This window comes from Patagioenas fasciata, chromosome 5 (genome assembly GCF_037038585.1).
Source record: "Patagioenas fasciata isolate bPatFas1 chromosome 5, bPatFas1.hap1, whole genome shotgun sequence".
Classification (NCBI taxonomy): Eukaryota; Metazoa; Chordata; class Aves; order Columbiformes; family Columbidae; genus Patagioenas; species Patagioenas fasciata.
The window spans coordinates 34,383,959-34,407,012 of NC_092524.1; the positions used below are offsets into that span (position 1 = coordinate 34,383,959).

Below are 23,054 nucleotides of genomic sequence, written 5' to 3' on the forward strand. Positions count from 1 at the left end.
TCATGGAAGAGGCGTGTTTCTGGCTTTAGCAGCTTGACTGTCTGCTCTTGAAGTTTCAGCTGGCATCTCTTTCTTGCAATAACTTCAGTCATGAAGTGCTTCTGACAGTCTCTTGGTCTCTGTCTGAAAAACCACATTCTACTTCTCAGACCTCTATCACCTGGTCTTACAGAAAAGGACAAAAGGAATGCATTTGGGGATTTAATCCTATATTGTGAGAACAGCAGGGAAGCATGCAGCCCAGAGGTATCTGAACAGGAAAAGACACTGGAAAACAATACTGGCTGGTACAGTGGTGGCAATGGAATGGCAGAGATACCAAACAGTTGGATATTTTGTGGAATGCGATCTATTGCTGATGATTACTGGCAGAGCTAGTGATCAAAATAAGATTTAAATGTATATTAAAAGTTCACAACTCGTAGCCCATTGCTTAAAACATCAAACTTGTGTATGTGACCATATCAATTAATGCTTTTGGCACTTACTGATGGCTGCCTCAGTTGCAGGATTAAACTCATAAGTACTTCTTCAGAACAGCTCAGATCCTGAGCTGAGCTTTGCTCTGTGAGTAGACATAAATTGTAATGCAGATATTTTATTCGTTCCTGCCTATTTTGTCTTAATTTTCTCCAGGATACTTTGGCCAAGTGTCTTTGATTGGTGCAAATGTCATTGGGCTAGAAAACAGTAATGACACAAATGACTTCTTGGTGCTTTTAAGCAGGTTAGAACTATCTCAGCTGGAGGTAGCTGGACTCAATATCTCTGCCATTGGAGATATTTAAAAGCCACTGGGACATGGTCCTTGGTAGTCGGCCCTAAGTGACCCTACTTGAGCAGGGTGGTTGGATCTGATCATCTCCGGAGGTCCCTTCCAGCCTCAGGCATTCTATGATTCGGTGAACATCTTTAAGATACTTTGCCAATTTTTTTCTTCAAATTCCCTAAATTGTGAGCACCTTCAGACTGTGGGAGACTGTTGAAGTCCACTCTGTCCCTTCACTTTCTCTTCTTCTGGCTAAACAAGGCCAGTTCCCTTCCTTTTCCTCTCAGGTCACGTCCCTTCAGCCTCACCAGCCCTCCTCCACTCTCTGCCTGATCCATTGGTGTCACTCTTGCATCGGGGGACCCAAACCAGAAACAATACTCCAGATGTGGCCTCAAAAGTGCCACGTAAGGAAAATAATCACTTGCCTTGATCTCCTGGTTATGCTTTTGAAAGCGCAGTCAGATTGCCATTAGTCCATGTCACTGCAAGGGCACTCTAAATTTTGCTGTCACCAAAGCAAGGCGGAGCGTACTTAGATCAGCACTCTTGGCGGGTAGTACGTTCTCGTTTGGTGGGCAATGATACGTCAGATTTCCTCAACAGCTGGCCATTGAGTCTTACAGGAAAGCATGTTCCTCTGCAAATCAGTTTACTGGTTTGAAGAGTCTCATAGGCACTTCATTCTGTGCACGTACGTAATGTGTTTTTTCTGTTTTGTGTGTCTAGTGCAGGATATCTGAAGTCTGCCACTTTGGGCCTGTCATTGTTGGTAGGTTTGTTTGATTTATGACGTAAAGTGGTAAATGACTCTCATATTGAGGAGTCATTAGAACTTGTTTGGTTTAAAAAAAAAGGGGGCGGGGGAAGAAGGGGTCGCTTTATTGTAATAAATTAAAGATACTGAGCTTTTTACCTGTTTCAGAAGTCTCCATTTTTCCCCATGTCCTAGGCAAACTAGCTGCTGCTTCAGCTGCACAATTTGGTAATAAATACTAATACTTGGCAACATCTTTATAACTTTAAACAAGACTTTTTTTTTCTCCATGTAGCATTTCTTGTGTAAAAAAACGCATTAGAGGTGTTTTCTTTCTGATTGCTGGGAGGTTGCCTATGTGAGCCCTAATTTGTGCAGTTTTGGCACAGTGGCTCTGCCTGCTGTGGGCTCACATTTATGAGCAGCCAGATGAAAGGGAAGTACATATTCTGGCACTGACAGGTCACTTTGGCAGAGGTGAGCTGCCTAAGTGCTGGAACACGTTGGCTTGTAGAAATAACTTTCTGGCTTGGAAAGAATGGGTCTGTGAGTGCTGCAGAACTAGCATACACAAGTTTTTAAAGGAACTCTTGTTTGATCAGTGCTGCTTATCTGTCAAAATGAGCAGAATTGCATTCATAAGTGCTTACTCACATCCTGCATCCTTAAAAATAAGAGAAAAAAGAATGGTTGGATTGTCATGGTAGGAAACCAGAGAAGGGATTTTAGTGGTTGGTTATTGCATTTTTGTGGCTGGAAACATCCAAACACTGCACGGATGTAATTAGTATTGCAAACAGAACGTATGCAAATTTATGGCAGTTTTCTCTTTGTTAGGGTATATTTTTTGTTTATTTGCTTCTCAGTCCTGTGTTTTTCCAGTACTTGTCTCCTCATTGGTTGATGTTACTTTGCCTGATGAGTTTATGTATCCTTGGAGAATGAAAGACAGCAACCAGTTATATTTGAGCCAAACAAAACAGAATTTGTCTCCTATCAAAGGTTATAAAAGGGACAAACTCGCTCAATTTATTTCCTTTTCTCCCTTCTCTCTACACTAAAATGCAAACCCTAACTTCTGGACTGTATTGATGAAGAACAAGCCTTAAGTCACTTGAGGGCTAGAGATTTACACTGTCTACAGCAGTATAACTGGAATTGGTATCTGCCCTTGGTTCCACTTTGTGCCATCTCATCTCTAATATGGGAGAGAGTAAATGACAGGGAGTACAGTTTATTGGAGAAGAGATATTTGGAGACAAGGCAGAGTTTGTGGCCTCTCATAGCTTTTTACCATGTCAAATGTCACCTGTCATTTCAGTGCATGTTTGTAGTGTATTAAGCTACTTTGAATTGCATATTGCCTAAACTTCTGTGCAATAAAGAGATTGCTTATTGTTTATGCACTGTTGAAAAAGGGCAGCCTTCCATCTCTTCAGAGTAACTATAACCAGGAAAAAAATGAACAGTGTGATAAATGTGGTTTTTTAAACCGCTTGAGACTTGCTGACAGTGACTGTCCAGCTTTGGTTTTGTTCAGTGTTTGAGATTATCCTCAGTGACTGACCTTTGATGGTTTTAGTAGACTGATGAGCCAGGCATGTGGTGCTTGTGTTAATGGACATGCTAGCTCTCTTCTTAGGTATGTGTTTGATGGAGTTTTCCTTAGTAGTTCAGGAGATGAGAAAAAAGGATGAGAGACTTTGCCATTAAAAAAAAGACCAGAGTTGCAATCTGCAAGATACGAGAGTTTGATCTAGACATGCTTGTATTAGAGCCAACCAAAATCCATAGCTGTATTTAGCAAAGCAAACATACCCTTTGGTCAGAAAATTTTAGGTACATGAAGCGTACTTTTGAATTTTGGTCCGTTTATAGGCGTGCAACATTTTTGTGCTCATACCTCACGCCCATTTAAGGGCAAGTTGATTAGCAAGGTGGAAAGAATGAATACAATTTATTTTTTTTTCTCAATTTTGGTTTGGAGAAAATAGATCAAAATAAGATAATTCAGGTGATACTTTGTGGTAAACTGCTTTTCTTTTTATTTCTAACAGTATATCCTTTCGGGCTCTGATGACTTCAATTTGTATATGTGGAGGATTCCTCCAGATCCAGAAGCAGGTAAGTTTTGTTGTTTTGGAATCTGGGGGAGGGGGAAGGTAGGTCTCTGACAAATGCTCATCTGTGTTTTTTGAAAAATTGCTCTTCTCGTTCAGCCTTTGAATCTAGAGTAAATCTGATGAAAGCTGGGGAGAGTGTACAAATTCCTAATACTGTCCCTGGATAATAGTGGACAAGGCCATTTGAATATTTTATCATACTGATTGTCTTTCTCTTCTCATATAATGGTCATTTATATATTCTAGATGAGCTGATGAAGAGCAGCGGCTAGAGCAGGGTGTGTCTTTCCTGGCTCTTGTCTACCAGCTCTGCTGCTTCTAAATTCACTGAAGAACTTAGGATCTGTTACTAAGAAATTTCATCTCATAATGAAGCTTGCAGCATAAAATGGTGCTGGGTTCACAGGCTGCTCCTTACAGCTCCAGTGCATTTGCCTCTCTTCCCCTCTTTGTTTCCTTTTAGACCAAAACCCTCCTGCTGGTTTCTAATGTAGAACAGTTACTCTCTCTCATTTCTGGGTGGAGGAGCACTATCAGCTGGTGGAAATGACCACTTTTAGCTCACTTCTGACCCTTTCCCATGGTGGGGAAGGCATGCTAAGCAAGTAGCACAAGCTCAACTCTGTGTGGAAGTATAGGAGAGGGATGTTAAAGAAAAGCAGCAATGTGCGTGGGATCTAACAGTAGTGGCGTGGATGCCACAGTTGGTCAGTGCCTAATTTGATCATCTAGTACTGTGTAGGGTTTGGCAAGAGGACACTAAGCCACACACCATCAGCATATCTCTTCTGTTGAAACAAATGGCTGTGCTGCTATAGAAGGGTGTTGAATCTTGATTGAAAGACTCAAGATTTCAGGGAGTGTACTACTGTTTGTGTTTTTAATGGCTCTGACAGTTTAAACTATACATTTTAGTGGTAATAAGTACAACTGAGTGCTATCCTGTGGTCTCAGGTGCTCTAGCAGTAGTGAGAGCAAATTACAAGCTGTGTTAGAGGTAAAATGAAAATATTTTGTTTCATTTTCAGAGGCTGTTAATCACAGCTCTGTAATCCACAGCTGAGAGGATGATTTGGTTAATGGCAGGGTTTTGAGGAACTTGCCATTCTAATTTTGGAATATTTAGCGCACATTCGATGCTGCAGTCCAGAAGTCCTGAAGATGGTCCTGCTAAATATACCAGTACCTCAGCCTTCTATCCTTGTGTAGGGTTTATAGCAACTTCTGCCTGCTTTCCTTTTAATTTGTATGATTTCCTTTTACATCTGACACTGGTTTACCACTACTTATGGAATTTCCTCTTACTTAAAACACAGGTTGCATACATTTAAATTAGTTATTCATCTGTAAGTTTTTACATGTGGACTGTAGAATTACATTTTGTGCATGTCACGGTACTTGTCCTGACTCCATTTATAAATTCTGGATTTGGGATTTTGTGTTTATCTGGCCATGATGCTCTTGACAGCTTTTTTTCCCAGGCAGCTGCAGATAACAAACCTTTTATCTGAGACCTTTACACAAAGAGTGATAGCTAGAATTACCGCTAAACAATGTCATCCATGTTTTGGTCAGCTTGCTTGTTTCTGGTTCTTGTAACTTGAGGAAGGGTGTCGGTAAACTTGCAACATTTCAGTTACAAAACCAGTTGCTTCATGTCAATTGCCCTCAGGGATTGCTTAATGACATCAGAAGATCCTGTAGTAGGACTGTGTATGTCTTAGTCTCTTGTAACTTGAGCAGTTCCCTTACTGAAACATTGTAATGGAACTCACCAGCTTTGTTTTGTTAGACCTAAAGATTCAGCTTCTGCGCTAATGACTCATTGGCCATCCAAATCACCTGTGGTAATGGGCTTATTGAAACTCTTCATCATTCAGCTCTTCATGAAGGGTGGTGCCTGTTTTGAATGTGATGAAACATCCTTTCTTAAATCTGATTGTGTGATTCAGAATAATTGTTCTGCTAGAGAGGTTCCTGTGCGTCCTTCTCAGGGAAGGTCTTGGTGCAGGGATGTGGCGATCTCGGAAAGCTTCAGCTTCAATGGAAAACTTGTTCTCATGTCCTAGCTTAAAATAGAAATGTCTGGGTCTGTGATCTGAGGGGGTGGAATGTTGTATGAAGTGGACAGGATGATGTAATGTCCTGTACTGTTCGTTGGTATTTTAAATAAAAATGTCCCTCTAACCAATTTCTACCTTCTAGTCGAATTCAGACATCGTATTGCTATAAATATTTATGATACTACTCTCTTCAATTGTATCAGCTATTTGTAAATAGCAACTTTTTTGTAAGCATAGATCTTTTTACAGAGCTGCATCCTTAACAATAGCTCTGAAATAGATTATTTTTATTCAAGTACAGGTGCAGCAAGTACTAGCTGTTGAATGGTTAGCAACATTACTACACAAAAGATGAAGAAAAGTGAGCAGGAATACACCAGTCAGACAGTTGCAAACATTTTTCAAGTTGGAGGATTGTGGTTACCTGTGTTGGTATTTTGCCAGGGAAATGGAACAAATTCTGCTGTCTTTTGCAAATAATGATAATTTAGAGGTATCCTCCCAGTAGGCTGCATTGAGTCATCCCCTCTCAGCTGGATACTGTTTTGTTCAGTCCAGCTATTAGACAGTATTTACTTCAGGGTGGGGAGGTCTGTGAAAAAAGCTATTTCCTAAATTGCTTAGGAAGCTATTCTGTTGAAGAGTTTTATTGGCTGTCTCCCTCCACAATCTTAGATTATTCTGAATAGGCCAGGATTTCCTATGCCAGAAGGTTGGTTGCTTTTTTGCCACCTTTTGTCCTTTCTTGAAGCTGGAATAGTTTTCTTGCTTTTCTACTTCTCCATCCAAGTACTACCCAGCTTTCCACTGTGCTTGAGAAGTAATTGCCAATTGTTTGGCAAATTTGTTAACCGATTTCCTCTTTAAAGTATATATCCCAGTTTTCTTCAGAGACAGAGTTTCTGGCAAAATTAGAACATTAGCCTGGCAGAAGAAAAGCAGTCCCCAGTTTCCACAGCCTTTACTTCAAGGCAAGCTAGAAGTGAGAAGAGACATCAGCCCTACATGACCTGCCCAGCAAGACTGTTAACATATAAGCACTGCAGGCAGTATTTAAACCTAACTCCTATAAACATGGTCTCTTAGCTGGTAAAGAATTCCTGTTCAAGACAGAACTGGACATGTCTTGTGGGGTAATAAAGGGCTTAGCAGACCAAATGCTTTGGAAAAAGGAGTTTACATTCCTCACCCACTACTCTGAATCATCTTTGCAACTCGGAGCTTGTCTCTTGAAATACTGCTCAAATATCATATCCCTCACATGGCATCTTTATTTGCAATTGAGAAGACAGTTGGGGGTCCTTCAGTTTGTGTGAGCAGGCTGTCACCAGACTTCTGAAAAATTTCACTAAATCAGAACAGCAAACTGCATTTCAAAATATGTTTAATTCCATCTTCGTAACTGCTAGCGAGAAAGCCCTGTCACTGTGGTCCAGTTACTAAACGAATTGCACCAATTTCCAGTGGAACTGTTGCAATTTTTATTCCCCTTTTTTCTCCTCATTGGTCGTTGTAAATGTAGACATCTCTTTAGGCTCAAAGAGTTCAGCAACAGATCTTTTCACAACACTCAAACAGGGTTATCTCATTGGAGACAGCTTGTGGTTTGAGCTGAAGATGAATAATAGAAAATTAAGTGTTTCTTTATGTCTTTAGCTATTTTTTGAGATTTTTGTATACATGCACATACTAATATATACATACCAATTGAGGCGGGTGGGCAGGGAGGGGAAGTTATCTGGCCGAATGGGGAGCATGCTCTGGAAGGTTTGTACTTTTTTTTATTTTTTTTTTTTTTCTGAGGTCGGGTTCTTGGGATCTAAACTGTTTTACTTTTAGCACTTCAGTTTGTCTCTTCCTTTGGTGTTGATCATAGTGTGCTATAGAACAGTTGTGTGTTTATCAGAGCAAGTAAGTGGTGGGGCAGTGTAGAAGAGGTTCTTGTATTGAGTGCAATTTAGATTGGTGTCCATGTCATGTGGATTGTAATACGAGAAACCCATTGAAAGGTCCTGGGTAGATGGCATCTATCAGAAAACAAGGCAATGTTGGGTGGTTTGTAGTGCAGCATCCAGGCGGAAAAAGATGAGTGTTCCTCTCACTGCCCTTAGCATGTCTAATATCTCATTTAGCACTAGAAAACTGCAGATAACACTGAGCACTAGGAGAGGCTGGAAAAGCCTTAGCCCCCAGCAAGATCTAATTGTACTAAAGCTCCCTCCTCTTTATTGTGTTGAACATATTTGCGGCTACCAGTGTAGAAAAAAAATGCACAGTCAAACAGTTTTCACACCTCCATTTAAAAAAAAATTAAAAAGCTATCAGTTGCGTGATCATTTAACTTATTTTATGCCCTTGATGTTCAGAAAGCATAGTTGGTGGTGGTAATTCGCATGGTTCCAATAATGTTGTAAACACCATTGGACCTATGCCGTTAAACATATTGAAGCAGCAATCCCTCTCAAACTGGGAGAGGAGACAGAATAGAAAAGGTGTGCCAAAGTTTATTTCTATAGTAATTTTTTCTTAGCTTTCATATTGTTGTTAAGCAGTGGGAGGGTTGGTATAGTTAAGGCATAGATAGATGTGGCGGATATTTAGCACCAACAAAAGAAGGAAGAAAACAGACATCCAAAAATAGCCATTACCACTACAACTTTCTACATTTTCTTCAGGTGTTTAAATACGAATTTTACTTCAGGTTTTGGAACCTCTGCAGAAGTATAAGACCACCATGGGGCCAGTTCTAGACATAAGCTCTGCAAAGTGGGTGATGGGCCTGGATGAGCAGGTTGCCTGAGGGAGGTGCTGACACCAGTCCACTGCTCCCTGTGCTCACCTAAAGCTCTGTAAGGCCACACTGATCCTTTCACCTGGCCAGGGAGGTAGAGGGAGGGTTTGAAAATGATGAAGTAAGCAGACTGCAGATGGAGTTAGAGCTGCTTTCTCAGGGGAAGACACTGCCTTTTGCTTTCTCTTGTAGTGGCAGAAGTGCTAAGCCAGAGTCTCCTGGTGCTTCCTCCAAACTGTGTTCTCTTGACCACACCAGGAAGAGAAAGGATCTTGGCCTTGCTGTTCTCATCCCATATTTGATGTGACCCAAGACAGTTTTGCCTGTGCTGCTGAGAAACCTCGAAGCTGATCAGTTTCCTGATCCCACTGGGAGGGATGCTGCGTAGCCTTGTGCCCTCAGGGCAAGAGCGCTTGTGTTTGAATCTCGAGAGGTGTCTCTGAGGAGCAAAGCCATCTGCTGACATGCACTGTATGAAACAAATACAGGTGTGTGAGTGACCAGAGAGAGACTTTTTAAGCAGTCTAAATATAATCTGCTGCACTGAAGGCAGAGGCCCTATACGCTATGCATATTTGCTTTCATTGTGGTGTGCATTTTCTTTTCAAACTGTGCTATCTCTCTTCCTTTTGCGCATCATGACCTCATAGGATTCAAATGCGGGGTGGTGGCCTGTGGTTTAAATGTGTCCGGGATTATTATTAATGAAAACTAAATTAATTTTAAAGTAGCATTCTGCTGTAGTGCCAAGTTCTCCGGTGGAATGGTATGCTATGGCACACTGGCAGCGGCTGCAAATATCTGGTTCTTCTCAGGAGTTTTCAGCACTTTGAGTAATTCACAAGGCTTGTATGAAGTTATGCTTTAGTCTGTGGAACGTCTTTCTACCTTATATGAACAACCAGCAGGACTTCTTTTTCAGTGTCCTAGATAGAAGAGACTTCTTCTTAATGAGGTCATCTAATTCCTCTGTTACAGAGCCAGTAGAGGATTGTTCCTTATCCCAGCAAGTTCTCTAGTGCTTCAACAATTCTTTAAATGTTTAGAACAGTGCAGCTTCCATTAGTTTGGAGACCATTCTACATTCTTACAGGATTTCTGCACTATGGCACTTTTCCTAATAATCTGTCACTTCCCTTTTTTTCTTTATCCTTCGAATAATTCATTCTTCTTGGGTTTTTTTGTTTGTTTGTTTGTTTGTGTGTTTGTTTGTTTTTTAAACACTGCTATGTGTTGTGAAACTTTTACATAGGAAGTCAGATTGCTGTCCAAATATCTCACTCTCCATTATTTTAAATGTGTTGGTGTGTACCATTCAGCAGCTTCTCAATATGTAAAATGTCAAGTCGTTTGCATAAATATTTACAAAACTCCACAATTAACAGGGATTTCATTAGCATAATGTTTAAAACACAAAATAATAAAGCAAACCAAGAAGTAATTACTTTGGCAACTTAGGAGACATCTACTACTTCAAAGCATTGCGTCATTCCTTCCGTCTGTATCAGAGCCTGTAGATGTGCCTTGTGCTGCCATGATATTCTTGTCAAACATTTGTAGAGGAAATTTGTTTTAAAATGTACACTTCAGATTTAGCTTTTTATAAGTTCATTTCTTCTAGCTGGTCAGATAATTGCAGTAGGATATTATTTAAAGAATTTTATGAGGCTTTGTATTGCTCCTGTTTGAATCACTTATTTGCAGACTGTAGAGGAAGAAAGGTTTTCTTGACATTTCACTTTGTGTATCAAATAAAAGCAGACCAAAAAACCATCAACCTGCACAGCTAGAACACTAAACCACTGCTCAGAACTGTCATTAAGCATAGCAATTTTTGGAAACTATTGCAAAACCAACTAGTATATCACCATCCTCTCCCTCTACTAGTTAGAGGTTAGAAAGTTAAAAACCTTCTGAAAGCAGCATAATCAGCCTCTGAAGACTTTAGGATTCTTTATATATATATATATATATATATATAAATATAAATAATTAATAACATGTTTGTAAGCTAATGGCTTCTGTACAAAGACTACTTATACATGTGGTAACTAAGAATATAAAAGCTGCCATGCTAAACCAGTTGCAGGACCTGTGCATGCCACTACATTCAAAAGCAAATAAACAACACCTCCATCCCCAGAAAAAAAACCTTCAAACCTCAGAATCAAAATTTGAGTTTTGTTGGGATAGCAGTGGTTGGTTCTGGTATAATGATACAAATAAAAATACAAGCTCAGGTGAAGAGAGCAAAAAGACATAGAAATTATTACATGCAAAAAAGGAAGATGGCCTTAGGAATTTCAGCAGTTTATGGCCAACCTCCACTTAATGTACAGATACACTTTATTTTGCCAGCAGACATGACCAAACTTAACTCACACTGTGAGATGGCTGGAAGCTGCGTGGCTGCAGCTGAATCTCTGCTGAGAGACGTGGGGGATTCCAGGCAAGTCTGGACAGAGACATATGTCTGACCTACAGATACTCATGATATATGATACCAACTCTACTGGGCCACTATGAAATGAAGGGACCACTGTCAAGATAAGGGTGCAGAACACTCTGCATTAAGCACCTACCTAGAGGCATCGCTTAAGTACGTAGGAGTTGGTACACTAACATTGCGTCAGCAAGGGGCTGTCCAAACATTAGTCTGTTGCTGAAGTCAATACTTTTTGGTTTAAATGGTTAAAACGTATGGTACTACCGAGGTAGAAGCTGACTGCTGGGATTTGTGATTGCAGTAATCTGCTCCTTGGGGACTATTCCTCTAATTGGGCAGTCAGTTGTTTTAAGGGGCTTTGTAGGGAAGTTCACTTTAAGAGGAGTGAAGTATGTTCTAGTGCTATGCTTCCTCTGATCTTACTGTTCACAGCTTAAAAGGGATTTAGAGAACTTCGATATTAGAGCAGAAAACTTTGGGTTTCCTACATAGAATCATAGAATCACAGAATGGTCTGAGTTGGAAGGGACCCTTTAAAGTCCAACCCCCCTGCCAAGGGCAGGGACATCTTCAACTAGATCAGGTTGCTCAAAGCCCTGTCCAACGTGATGTTGGAGACTTCCAGGGATGGGGCATCCACAGCTTCTCTGGCCAACCTGTTCTAGTGCCTCACCACCCACATTGAAAAAATAGCTTTCTTATATCCAATATAAAATCTATGCTCTTTCAGCTAAATACTGTTGCCCCTTCTCCTGTCATTATAGACCTTGGTAAAATGTTTCTGTCTTTTTTGTAAGTCTACTCAGTTGAAAGGCCACAATAAGGTATCCTCGGAGCCTTCTCTTCTCCAGGCTGAACAACCCCAACTCTCTCAGCCTGTCCTCACAGCAGAGCTGTTTGAGCCCTCTGATCATCTTGGTGGCCCCTCTCCAACAGGTCCATGTCTTTCCTGTACTGAGGGCTCCAGAGCTGGACACAGGACTTCAGGTGGGGTCTCACCAGAGCAGAGGAGAGGGGCAGAATCACCTCTCTTGACCTGCTGGCCACACTCCTTTTGATGCAGCCCAGGGTACAGTTGACTTTCTGAGCTTCAGACACTGTCTGGATCTGACTATGGCCTAGGGAGAGCTATGTTCCACACGTGGCATGCTGTGCACTTTTCATCCCATGCTCTTAGTGTATTGATAAACATTTAAAGTTTCATGTCAGAAGACAGTTCTGGCATTAAATAACTCTTATCACTGTTTTACTAGGAAGATAACCACAGGTTAATTCACACTGCTGACAGTGCTACAAATGGCCAACGACTAACTTGGGAATGCAGCCCGTGATATTGGTTCCCTAAATTTGTATTTCATGTCCATTATAATTCTTTCTTTGGTCATTGTCTCTCTTAATTTCTGACTCTTTCGTAAGTGTTTCATAGAGCATATTTATTGGTTTGTACTGAATCCAGGCAGCTAGAGTCCATGGATAGTTAAAGCTTGTTTTAGTCATTACTTACAGACTTGGAAAGATTTCCTAAGCAAATTGTCTCTTCATTCCTGAGGCCCTCTTTCCTGGAACATTTGTCTGCTAGGTCAAGATAAATACATTGAGAACTGCACTTGATGTAACCATCTACTGTTGGCTTGATATATGCAATTGGATTGACAAGTGTGATTTGGCAGGAAGGAATGCTGTGGGAGTAGGGCAAGTTGCCATCAGCCGTGAATGTCATCATGAATGTCTAGTAGGGCGAGCAGGATGAAAATGCATGAGGAATCTCATAAAATGGCAAAGGAAATAAAAAGAGCCCAATTTGGCATTTAATTTATTTGCTCTCCATCAGGTACTTCTCAGTCATCTTTGCTTACCCTGGTGAAGTCTTGCTTCAATGGCTGAAGGCAGAACTTATCTCTAAACCCTTACAGAAAATACAAGTGTACCCAAATAAGAGAGCCATTCCAGGTAGCTCAATCTCTGTGCATTTTCAGTGAACATATTTACAAGTTAACTGGAGTGATAGTCTCCCTTTCAAGTTTTCTTGATTTTAAACAAGCCTTCATTCTATATACAAAGTCTTTATAATGGCCATCCGTTCTGGTCCTTGGAGTTACTTGCCGTCTTTTCCCTTCTTCAGGCAGATTATCTTCTATCCCACAGTGCCATAAGACTGCAGTTTGGTCTGCAAAAATTGATTTGTGCTAAAAGAACAGTTTCCAGTAAAAAGAGCTGTCTGTAGATTTTTAGGAGTTGGATGACTCCTCATTTCTAAATCATTATCGTGGTTTGTCCATCATCTGTCTGATCTTTAGAGTGCGGTTATAATGACTGAAAGGGATAGAGTACTTTTTTGAAGAAGAGAAGGGCTGAACATAAGCTCACTATCTGCAGTCCTGTATCAGTCATGTAACCTAACGTATGGAAGGTGATGCAGGAATGCCTTTTTTTTTTTCTCCTTGACCCTTCTATCTTGCCGCTCCTGAGTGTTAATGCAAGTTTTTCTTTAGGAAACATGTATTGCAGAAGAACTCTGACCCTCTGTTTTAGAAGACAAGTTTTTCAACATTGAGCTTAAGGTTTAAACCAGCAGCTATTTCAGCTTAAAGAGCTCCTGTTGAGCATGAAACACCTTTAGCAAGAACATAAAGTTTACTTGTTCAGTGTTAACACAAGTAGCACAGAATCTAATGAAATTATTTTAACTTTCTGTAAGGTGTGTTTACGACTTCTGAAATTTTATATAGCAAGATTGTTTTCCTCTGAACGGGGTTTTCAGTTTTTACTTCCTCTCTTTCAAGAGTTTTGGTTTCTTTTATTGAAGATGTTATCAAAGCATGTTGATTGACACTTGTTTATTCAGATACATGGGTATGCTTCTTAGCAAATTTATGGTTTTAATTATGTGAATCTACAAATATAAAAAAATTACTGTGTTACAATTTCTTGCTTTGGTGTATAGGCCTATTAAGAGTCAACGATAATGCAGAAAAGTTGTCTGGATTCTGGTTTGAGTTTTACCATTAGCACAAAAGCGTTCCACTTCAGCTAGTTCCCAACCTTGTGAAAAAGCATTATAAACCCCACTGTTTAAATGTGTTATTTCAGGTCCCTCTTTGAGCTTGATTAACAGAAATAAGAGTTGTTACAGATCCCAGTCTAGGGAAGGCTATAGTGTCAAACTGTAATGTAGTAACTCAGGTTAGGAGCCTTGAAGATTGCCTCCTTTAAGTTCTTACCCATTGGATTAGAGTAAACTCTGACAGTAATGGACTGCTGATTTAAAAAATGAATTTAAAAAATACTACAGCTATTTAGAAAGTCGACCTCTTTATTTGTCTCTACTTCAAGTTAACAAACTGTGAGTAGTGTCATGCCTTAGCACTCTGGTTTACTGGTGATTTCTTTGGGTATGTATGTTGTTCTTATTCACGTATTTGTCATGTTAGATCAAAAACCTTCATTGTTTGTTTAGACAGTTGAACTAAAGCTACCCTACCAAGTCTTAATTTGCAGGAAGGATGCTTTTCATCAAACTTGCAGCTTTTCATAAGGACATTGCTCATAAAGGTGAAATTCTCTAGCCAACATAGGCCTTAAAATATTGCAAAATAAAGCTGAAGCGCATTGTCAAATATAACGTGACTTTAAATGATTATGATCAAAGCAATGTGAAGATTTAATTATTCATTTCTGTATGTGCTGTTCTTTCCATAGGTGGCATTGGCAGGGTCGTCAATGGTGCTTTTATGGTATTGAAAGGTCATCGGTCAATTGTAAACCAAGTCCGTTTTAATCCTCACACTTACATGATCTGTTCTTCTGGCGTTGAAAAGATTATAAAGGTAAGACTAATTATCAGAAAATGTATTCTTTCGGTATTTCAGGAAGAAGTGCTTTGTTTTGCTCAGCATCATTCTTTTCCACACTCATCCTGTCTTCTCATCTTATTCTTCTGTAAAGAGATGTGTCTCATTTGCTGGCTAAACTGATACAAATTTTGAATTGACCATTTCGACTTTAAATTTCATTTCAGTTTTTAAGGTTTTGGAGAAAAGGGACAAGATCAGAAATTCCTGGATTTGTACCTTGAAAAATGCTTTTTTTTTTCCCAGTTTCATTCCGTATTATAACCAAAGTATCATGCAAATAGTCATTCTCGGGTGAGTTGGGCCACAGCTGTAAAATGATCTCTTAAGACTTCTGATACTTTGGGCTGAAATGTAATAAAAATTTCTCAAAAAAGAGTATTGCTGAGCCTTAGCATAGCCTGACTTAGCTGACTTTGGCCCAAATACTGCCTCAGGAGCCCTACTATAATTTTTGTACATATTTCCGCATTGAATCAATTCTACATACCTTTCTGTGGCTTCCAGAGGAAACATGACTCTTAATACCTTCCACAAATGTCTTTTCTGAATCCCCTAACAATGTACAGTATTTTTAGAAAGTTTGTGCCTTTTTGTGTGGCATGGAAAGAGGTAACAAAATTTGTTAGGTTCTGAAACTTTCTTTCCTTAAGGAAAAATAGCTAGTATTGTGGGAACAAGGCAGAAAGTTTTTTGTCATTTCTAATAGGGGAGGTTGAGGGTAGGGAGGCAGAGGATTATGCTACACTAAGGCACTTCACATTCTGCTGCCGTAGACATTTTGCTATAGTTTTGGTCTATCAACAAAAAGAAAGAAACCAGAACAATTTGATTTTTAAGTAGGATGATGAGAACTGATGCTGCTTTTAACTATTTGCTGAATGACTTCTTAAAAGTCTTACATGCATGTGGCTATAAATGAGGTTGGTTGAGTATTAGTAAATGCTTTGGTCAGCTACAAGTTGACTGAATTAACTTGTCCTCCAAAATCATGTTTTAGTGGTCTGCAACTTACGGACCAGAACTGGCCCAAAACCCAGGGACTGGACCAGTGCCCAGCTGCATCACTTGCATTACAGCTACTATCAGCATTTGAGTTCTGATTGTAGTTCAGCTTTCCTCCCATCTTGCACTGGTACTTTACTTTGCTTTTCTACTTTTTTTCTTCATGCGGGCCCTTCTAACAGTTTTGATCACAAATCTGTCAAATACAGACTTTGAACAAAAATGCACTGAGCAGTCTTAGCAGCTCACCAATTTTTCCATTTCCAAGCAGTTGAACTGCCACTGTTTTAACAACACTTTTGCCAGAGGCCTATTTTTGCTTTCAGATCTTGATTCACGCGGCTTGAATTCTCCCTTTTGGGTTTTAGATCTGCTGACCCTTCACCCTGTGAATCCTTCCTGCATGAGTGTACTTAGACTGTTGGATTAGCATCAGTATAAACAATCCCCTGTGTTGCTTTTGTGTACTTCTGCTGAGGTTTGGGCGTTTTTGGGATTGTTTTTTTTTTTCCTAGTGATTAAAAGGTTAGTGCGATTAAGGCCCCAGTCACAGGTTGTGTAACTCTTTCAAAGACACCTCTACTTGAATGCTTTCTTAGAAGAGAACACCTGTTGTGTCGCAGTATGTACAGTGGAGCTCGTGTCACTGCTTTGAAGAAACTGAATTCCCCAAACATTGCAAGCCAGAAACAAATTAAGGGAAAGGTGTTTAATGTATTAAGTTTATTAACAAGCCAGAAGTTCTTACTCTTTTGTTGTGTGTCATTTTGTCTCAGCTTGTGCGTTGTTTGGCGATCAAATTGGTTAAAGGCTCATAGCTTGTCTGATCTACATGACTTCACTCTTTAAAGGTACTGTCTTAGCGGTTTGCAGGTAACCAGGCAATGGTGGTTTCTTATTAATTCCAGTTACTTCTGCAGATAGGCTGGAGGTTGTAACTGCCGCTAGCAGAAGGGTAAAACACTAAAAACAACACCAGCAGTTCTGAGGGGCTGCTTACTGAATTAAAATCAGCTGGGAATACGTGTCCTTCCCTTGCATGGCTTTCTTTCCCCCATATAAATGCTTGATGTACTTGTTCGAAGTTGAGATTACAAGAGGAAGAGCCATAAATAAAAATTGTACTTGGTGTTTTTTGTTTTCTTGTTTTGTTGGGTTTTGTTTGTTTGTTTCAATCAGTTTCTTAGAAAGTGTCCTTCCTTTTGCTGTCCTTCAAGTGTCTTCCAAAAATCTTTCTGGAATTAAATCACAGAAGATAACTTCACTGTGGTTGGCTGCTATTCCATTCCCTCGATTATAGAAACTCTGTGATGAATTAAAGATGTGGATGCAAGTAGTTGTCTGAGCTCTTAATTTTTAGACTAGCTAGCCTAAATTTAGTACTTGAGAAGTAAGGAACTGATAGCACCAGCATCAAGGCATGATACAGACAAACCATTCAATAATTCCATGTGCTTCTGCCAACACACTTGCTATTTTAATGCAGATTGCAAATGAGATACAAATTAATCTCAGACCTAGTCCTGCTGAGATGAATAGCCTTCACAAGAATGATTTTGACCTTCATCTTTATATTTTTTTTGCTTTTGTTTTACTTTGTTGCAAAGCACCTGCAAGAATGTGTTTCAGTTGCTCAGTGGTTTAGGGTTTGATTTCTGCTAGGACTGAGAATACAATGGCCAAGATGGGGAGGGGAGTGTGAATATTCAGGTGAGGAGGTTTCTGAAACCTAAAATAAGACTCAACAAGCTCATTAATAAAGGACACTAGAAGCCTTGACTCCAGACAGTGCATGCTGGATGCATCAATCCAGATGAATTGCTCATTGCCCTCCATTTCAGAAACCTGAACCTCAATAAAATTGTATGGAAAAACACAGCTGTGAACTAAAATTATCATTTGCAACAAGTATTCACCATGAGGGCTAAAGCAATATAAAACAGAAAAATACCACTTTCTCCTCAGTTAAGTGTGTGAGACATTGGGATGTGCTGGCAGGAAAATTAATTATATTGCAGAAAAAAAAATGAGGCATTCCCTCTGATGTGTGGGGCTTAGAGGAGGGCTACCAACAGTTATGCAGTTAGAAGATAGTTCCAGAAAAGATAAAATAGATAAAGTGCATAAAGATTTACAGAAATGAATACTGTTTTGTATTGGAAATGGAATGCTGTGTAACTGAGCACAACTGTTGTAGGGCCCATTTGTTTAAAAATCATCAGCATATCAAAGATAGCAAAGTCTATTTGCCCATGTTGCTATGGTGATAGATTAATGTCATTGTGGCTAGCTGCCTCTGCCTAATCAGATAATCTAATAGATCTGGTTTTAATTATTCTCACACTATGGGCATAAGTACCTTTTTGTTTTAAAATTTGGGGGTTTGCCACCATGGAATACAAGCAATTTAAAGATGCTTTCTGAAGTATCTCTGCTGAAGTAGAGAACCAATTTTGTACTCCTCTTTTCTGTTATCATTCCAGGGACATCAGTGAGTAATGTTCAGCTCCTTAATCCTCTAACAGAGAAAGAACTTCTTCATAGATTGTTGCTTCAGTGGGATGATTTCTCCAGTTTGCTCACATTCTTCCTCGACATGGCATCAGTCAGAGGATGAGAAAAAGGCAAAGGCATTCCATTTACACAGAAGCCCATTTCAGATGCCACAGAGAGCACTGGACCGGTTGCTGCCCATTTAAAGAGTTCCCAGTTCTGCCAGGAATAGATTCTTAGTCTGATTTCTTTCTGGGACTCTGATAGGCGCTCACACTACCTCATAGCAAATGTCTAAGAAGTGGTGCTATCAGTCTCCAGGGACATCTGATCCTGCACAAACAGGTTTTCATCCTGAATTCCCTTGACTTCTCTTGATTACTTACTCTTTCTCTGTGAACAAGTCTGTCTCAGAAAGGGAAAAGCCTCACTATCGACTCTTTGTAGCTATCTTTTCCATATTTAACATGGCTGTATTTTCTCTGATGCCTGCAGAGTGAGAAGGACCTAGTAGCACGAACAAGGATGTGAAATCTCTCTGTACACACTTTTTGTACCTTTTAAGATGACTCTTCTTTATAAAACAGACCTTCCTGGAGGAACTTTAGAGCAGACTACCTTTCCTCCATTTATATTGGTTCATACAGAATCTAAGAGTTTTCTGATTCTCTTGCTTAAAAAAAATTATAAATCTAGTCATCAGTCTAACACTGTTAAGACTGCTTGAGGAGGGGGCATGCCGCCTGCCTGTCCAGGTGTAGAGTATGAAGCATTACACTAAGGTTTGTGCTCCTTAAATACAAACCATAAATTACAGAGGATGCAAAGTAAAGGCCTTCAGGTTTGGGAGAATTCCAGAATAAAGGTTACCTGTACATCTTAAATTTGGCTGTGCTGAACAGGTACTAGTAATTAATTTATTTTGTTTCACTTCAAATAATTTATTTTGGTTTACTTCCAATATTGAAGGTGTAAGCTTTTACTGCACACTGTAGAAAATCTCTGTGAATACAGAATTGCTGGCATTCTTGTGGGGTTTTTTTACAGTGTTTGTCATAGTAGTATCAGATTATGTTGCATGTGTTAACTACACATCTGTGAGATGAGTGCTGATTATCCCATTTACCCAGGCAAAACATGCATTTTGATAGTGGTTTTGTCTACTTGGAACAAAACTTGACTAAATTCTATCGGGAGAAGAGTTAGATGTGTTTGCCAAAGTCTATCCCGAAAGGCCAATCTGGTATAGACAGCTGGCATAGAATTTTCTTCCCTGAGTTCATTAGCATGGTAAAACCAAAGCATGACCGAAATGAGACATTTTATAAGCAGAAAGTTAAGGCAGTATTGTGGATAAGCTACATACTGGCTCTGCTTACAGTAAGCGGTGTGCATTCCATTAGCCACCAATCTAGAATAAAGTGACAGTGGTGGTCCAATGAGTGCCATAATTATATTGCCCCTGAATCTATGAGTATATCTGAGAAAGGTGAGGAGATCCAACTATTATGTTTGCTATGGATTGCCAGTTTCTTAGGGACATTGGTGGATCTTCTTTGGGGCTTTTTTTTTCATTCCACACCAGGGAAGCTGAGGGAAGGCTAGATGGATAGCACAGTCAAGGCTGTTGCTGTTGATTATATCATTACACTTTGCAGTGTTACTACCTCTCTCCACGTCAAAAGTAGTTTTCAGTAGAACTCTTCTTTGCCTTTCCCCACTAACTAAAACTGCTGCTTTGTCTTGGATGTTGGATGCTTTCTTTCCTTCAGGACTGTTCCCTGAAGGGAGTAGTGCAGGCCTGCTGCTCCATACCTTCAGCTCCTGCCTGCTGATCAATGGTGACTGACTGCGGCTAGATGAAATGTTACTCTTCATCGCTGGCACAAGCAACTCCAGTTTCCTGGGAAACAAGTGCCTTCATTAGTGCTAAGGCTGTATTGCAGGCAACAAACTATTCTTACCATTAGTGAGTAAGCATCCCCTATTACATAAAAATAGAGCCCTGCAATTTGGGAGAAATTATTACACACTGAAATATTGAAATGAGGGATAATCTGCAGTGTGAGAGCTTTTAACTTCTGCATAGGTGAAGTAGATGCAGGAAAAAAAAAAACTTGCAAAGGGGGAGGAAAAAAACCCACATCTCTGGAATACTTGTAAGTATGGGTCTGAGGGGTGACAGTTAATAAAAACAATCTGCAATTTGCAGTTGTGCTGGGTGTGTGTACTACGGTTCTATTTCAAACACTTGTAACCATTTATGAACTCAAAGACATACGTATTTTTTTTTCATTACAGATCTGGAGTCCTTACAAACAGCCTGATTGCACAGGAGATCTAGATGGTAGGATTGAGGATGATTCACGTTGCCTCTACACTCATGAAGAGTACATCAGTCTTGTGTTGAACAGTGGTAGTGGTTTGTCCCACGATTATGCCAACCAGTCAGTCCAGGAAGATCCACGGATGATGGCCTTTTTTGACTCCCTGGTGCGCCGGGAGATTGAGGGCTGGAGTTCTGACTCGGACAGTGACCTCAGTGAGAGTACAATCCTGCAGCTCCACGCAGGCGTCAGTGAACGCTCTGCTTACAGCGAGTCCGAGTCCTCTGCCTCTTTGCATCACTCCCCACCACCCCATGTGGCTGAAGAATCTGATGAAACTGCCTATAACTTAAGGGCCTTAAGATCAGCCGAATCCCCCTCAGCCAGAGAAGACGTGGCTTCCCGTCAACAGAGGCTCTCTGCACTGAGAAAGTATCAGGATAAACGTCTCCTGGCCCTTTCCAATGAGTCTGATTCTGATGACAATACCTGCGAGGCAGAACTAGAAACAGACCTGTTCCCACGGCCACGGTCCCCAAGTCCAGAGGAGAACGAATCCAGCAGTTCCAGCAGCAGCAGCAGTACAGAAGATGAAGAAGAGTTGAATGAACGACGCACATCTATGAGGCAACGCAATGCCCTGAGGTGCCGACAGAAGGTGCAAAAGGAGGAAAGGACTAGTACTAACACGGAGAGTGTCACTCCCTACATAGGTGAGGATATCTATGATTACCCCCAGATCAAAGTAGATGATCTGTCTTCTTCTCCAGCATCTTCACCAGAAAGGAGTTCAGCCAACAAAGAAATTCTCAAAGAAAGGACGTCTCCTTGTTCTGACAGTGAATCAGTGGAGAGAAAGATTTACAAAGCATACAAATGGCTTCATTATTCCTACATATCGTATTCAGCTAATAAAGATGGTGAGTCCTCCAGAGAAGATGGGGAAAATGATGAAGGGAAACCAGGAACTAGTGGAAGGGACAGTACAGCACACTTGCTAAATAAGGAGGACGCTAGGAGCTTGAGTTCAGTAGTTCCTCAGGGCTCCCCAGCTCTTTCTACCGAAAACCACAACAAAGAAACTTTGAAAGAATGTGGCTTGATAGAAAATTCTAGTAATGGCCAAATTCATGAATGTGACAATCAGTGGCAGATGGAGGGTCAAGAAAACACATCTGAAGACACTAGCAGTGGAGGTATAGAGCATTCCTTTGAGGCTAAAAAGCTAAATGGAAAAGCTAACTGCAAAGGGCTAAGTAGTTGTGCTGAAGAACCATGCATTCACACTGCAGGACTGGTAGAACAGAAAAATAGTCAGAACTGTCAACCAGCCTCAAGCCATCACTCACTGGTCCCTCCATTCTCCACTGTTGCCATCCGTAGCACGTCAGGTCACTGCTCCAAAACCCAGGCCGATGACAATGAGGAGAGGAGCCTTGACACCGCCTGCGTTAACCACAATAATGGCCACTTGCATCTTCGCCCTTCATGCTTCAACAATGGACAGAGTTTTGGAGAGCAGGAGACTGTGACACAAGGACTACAGGTGCACTCGAATGCCGATAAAGGCAGCCTTGTACAGATGGGTGTGAGCTTGCACAAAGACTGCTGCCTGTCGGAAGTGGACTCCAACAGCTATGATGTGAGCACAAAGGAGGATACTGCCGACTTGTATCGTGCAGGCACTGAGAGTACTCAATCTCTTGGAGGACTAAAAAGACGCAGAGCCGAATTGGAAGATGCGGATTCAGAGAGTTCATCCTTAGAAAAGAAGTTAAAAACATGATAAATGCAAATGTATGTCATAGTGTGCACTCTCAAAAAAAAAAAAAAAAAGAGAAAGAAAAGTAAAGTATTAAAGGCACATAGAGCTTGGGTCTGAAATATTGCGTTTGATTCTCCATTCCATTCTTCAGTGGGTCTGTTTTAGATTGCCAATGGTTCATGCTGTATAAAAATCCAACTTCTTAATGAGACTGAGTCTAGTGTACCCATACAAGGTTCTATTGAAAGTAAATCCTTATTAAGACGGTTGACTGAATTATTCTTGTGTGAACATGTGTCTTTTGTTCAGCCAGCCAAGCAGGATGACTCCTTTAAGTTTTAATTGTTCTTCTAAGAAGGAATTTTTCCATACTGACACTTATTACACATTTCAGGCTGAAGAATGATTGAATTAGATCACACTGGTGGTAGCTTGGGATGTGTTTCTTGTTGAGAAAAACAGGGGAAAAAAACCTTTCTGGGCCCTTTCTTCTGCTTCAGAAACTAAAGAAATGCAACTATTAGGGTATTTTCAGAACTAACGGTACCTTCAGAGATGATACTTCATAAAGCATTTGCTTCTAATACAATTCAGTGACATTATTTTTATGCCAACAGAAAAGCTATAGGAAATGAGCCTACTTCCAAAATCAACTTTAGACTGT

At 40.3% G+C, this 23,054-nt stretch overlaps 1 protein-coding gene across 1 annotated transcript in view; it reads left to right on the plus strand.

Moving 5' to 3' along the window:
* Positions 1-22,666, plus strand: part of DCAF5 (DDB1 and CUL4 associated factor 5) — a 74,864-nt gene extending 52,198 nt beyond the window's left edge. The window contains exons 7-9 of the mRNA XM_065839981.2: positions 3,584-3,650; positions 14,649-14,776; positions 20,600-22,666. Coding sequence (XP_065696053.1) covers positions 3,584-3,650; positions 14,649-14,776; positions 20,600-22,411 — 2,007 coding nt within the window. The 3' untranslated portion in view covers positions 22,412-22,666. The remainder of the gene's footprint in view (positions 1-3,583; positions 3,651-14,648; positions 14,777-20,599) is intronic.
* Positions 22,667-23,054: the final 388 nt, after the last annotated feature.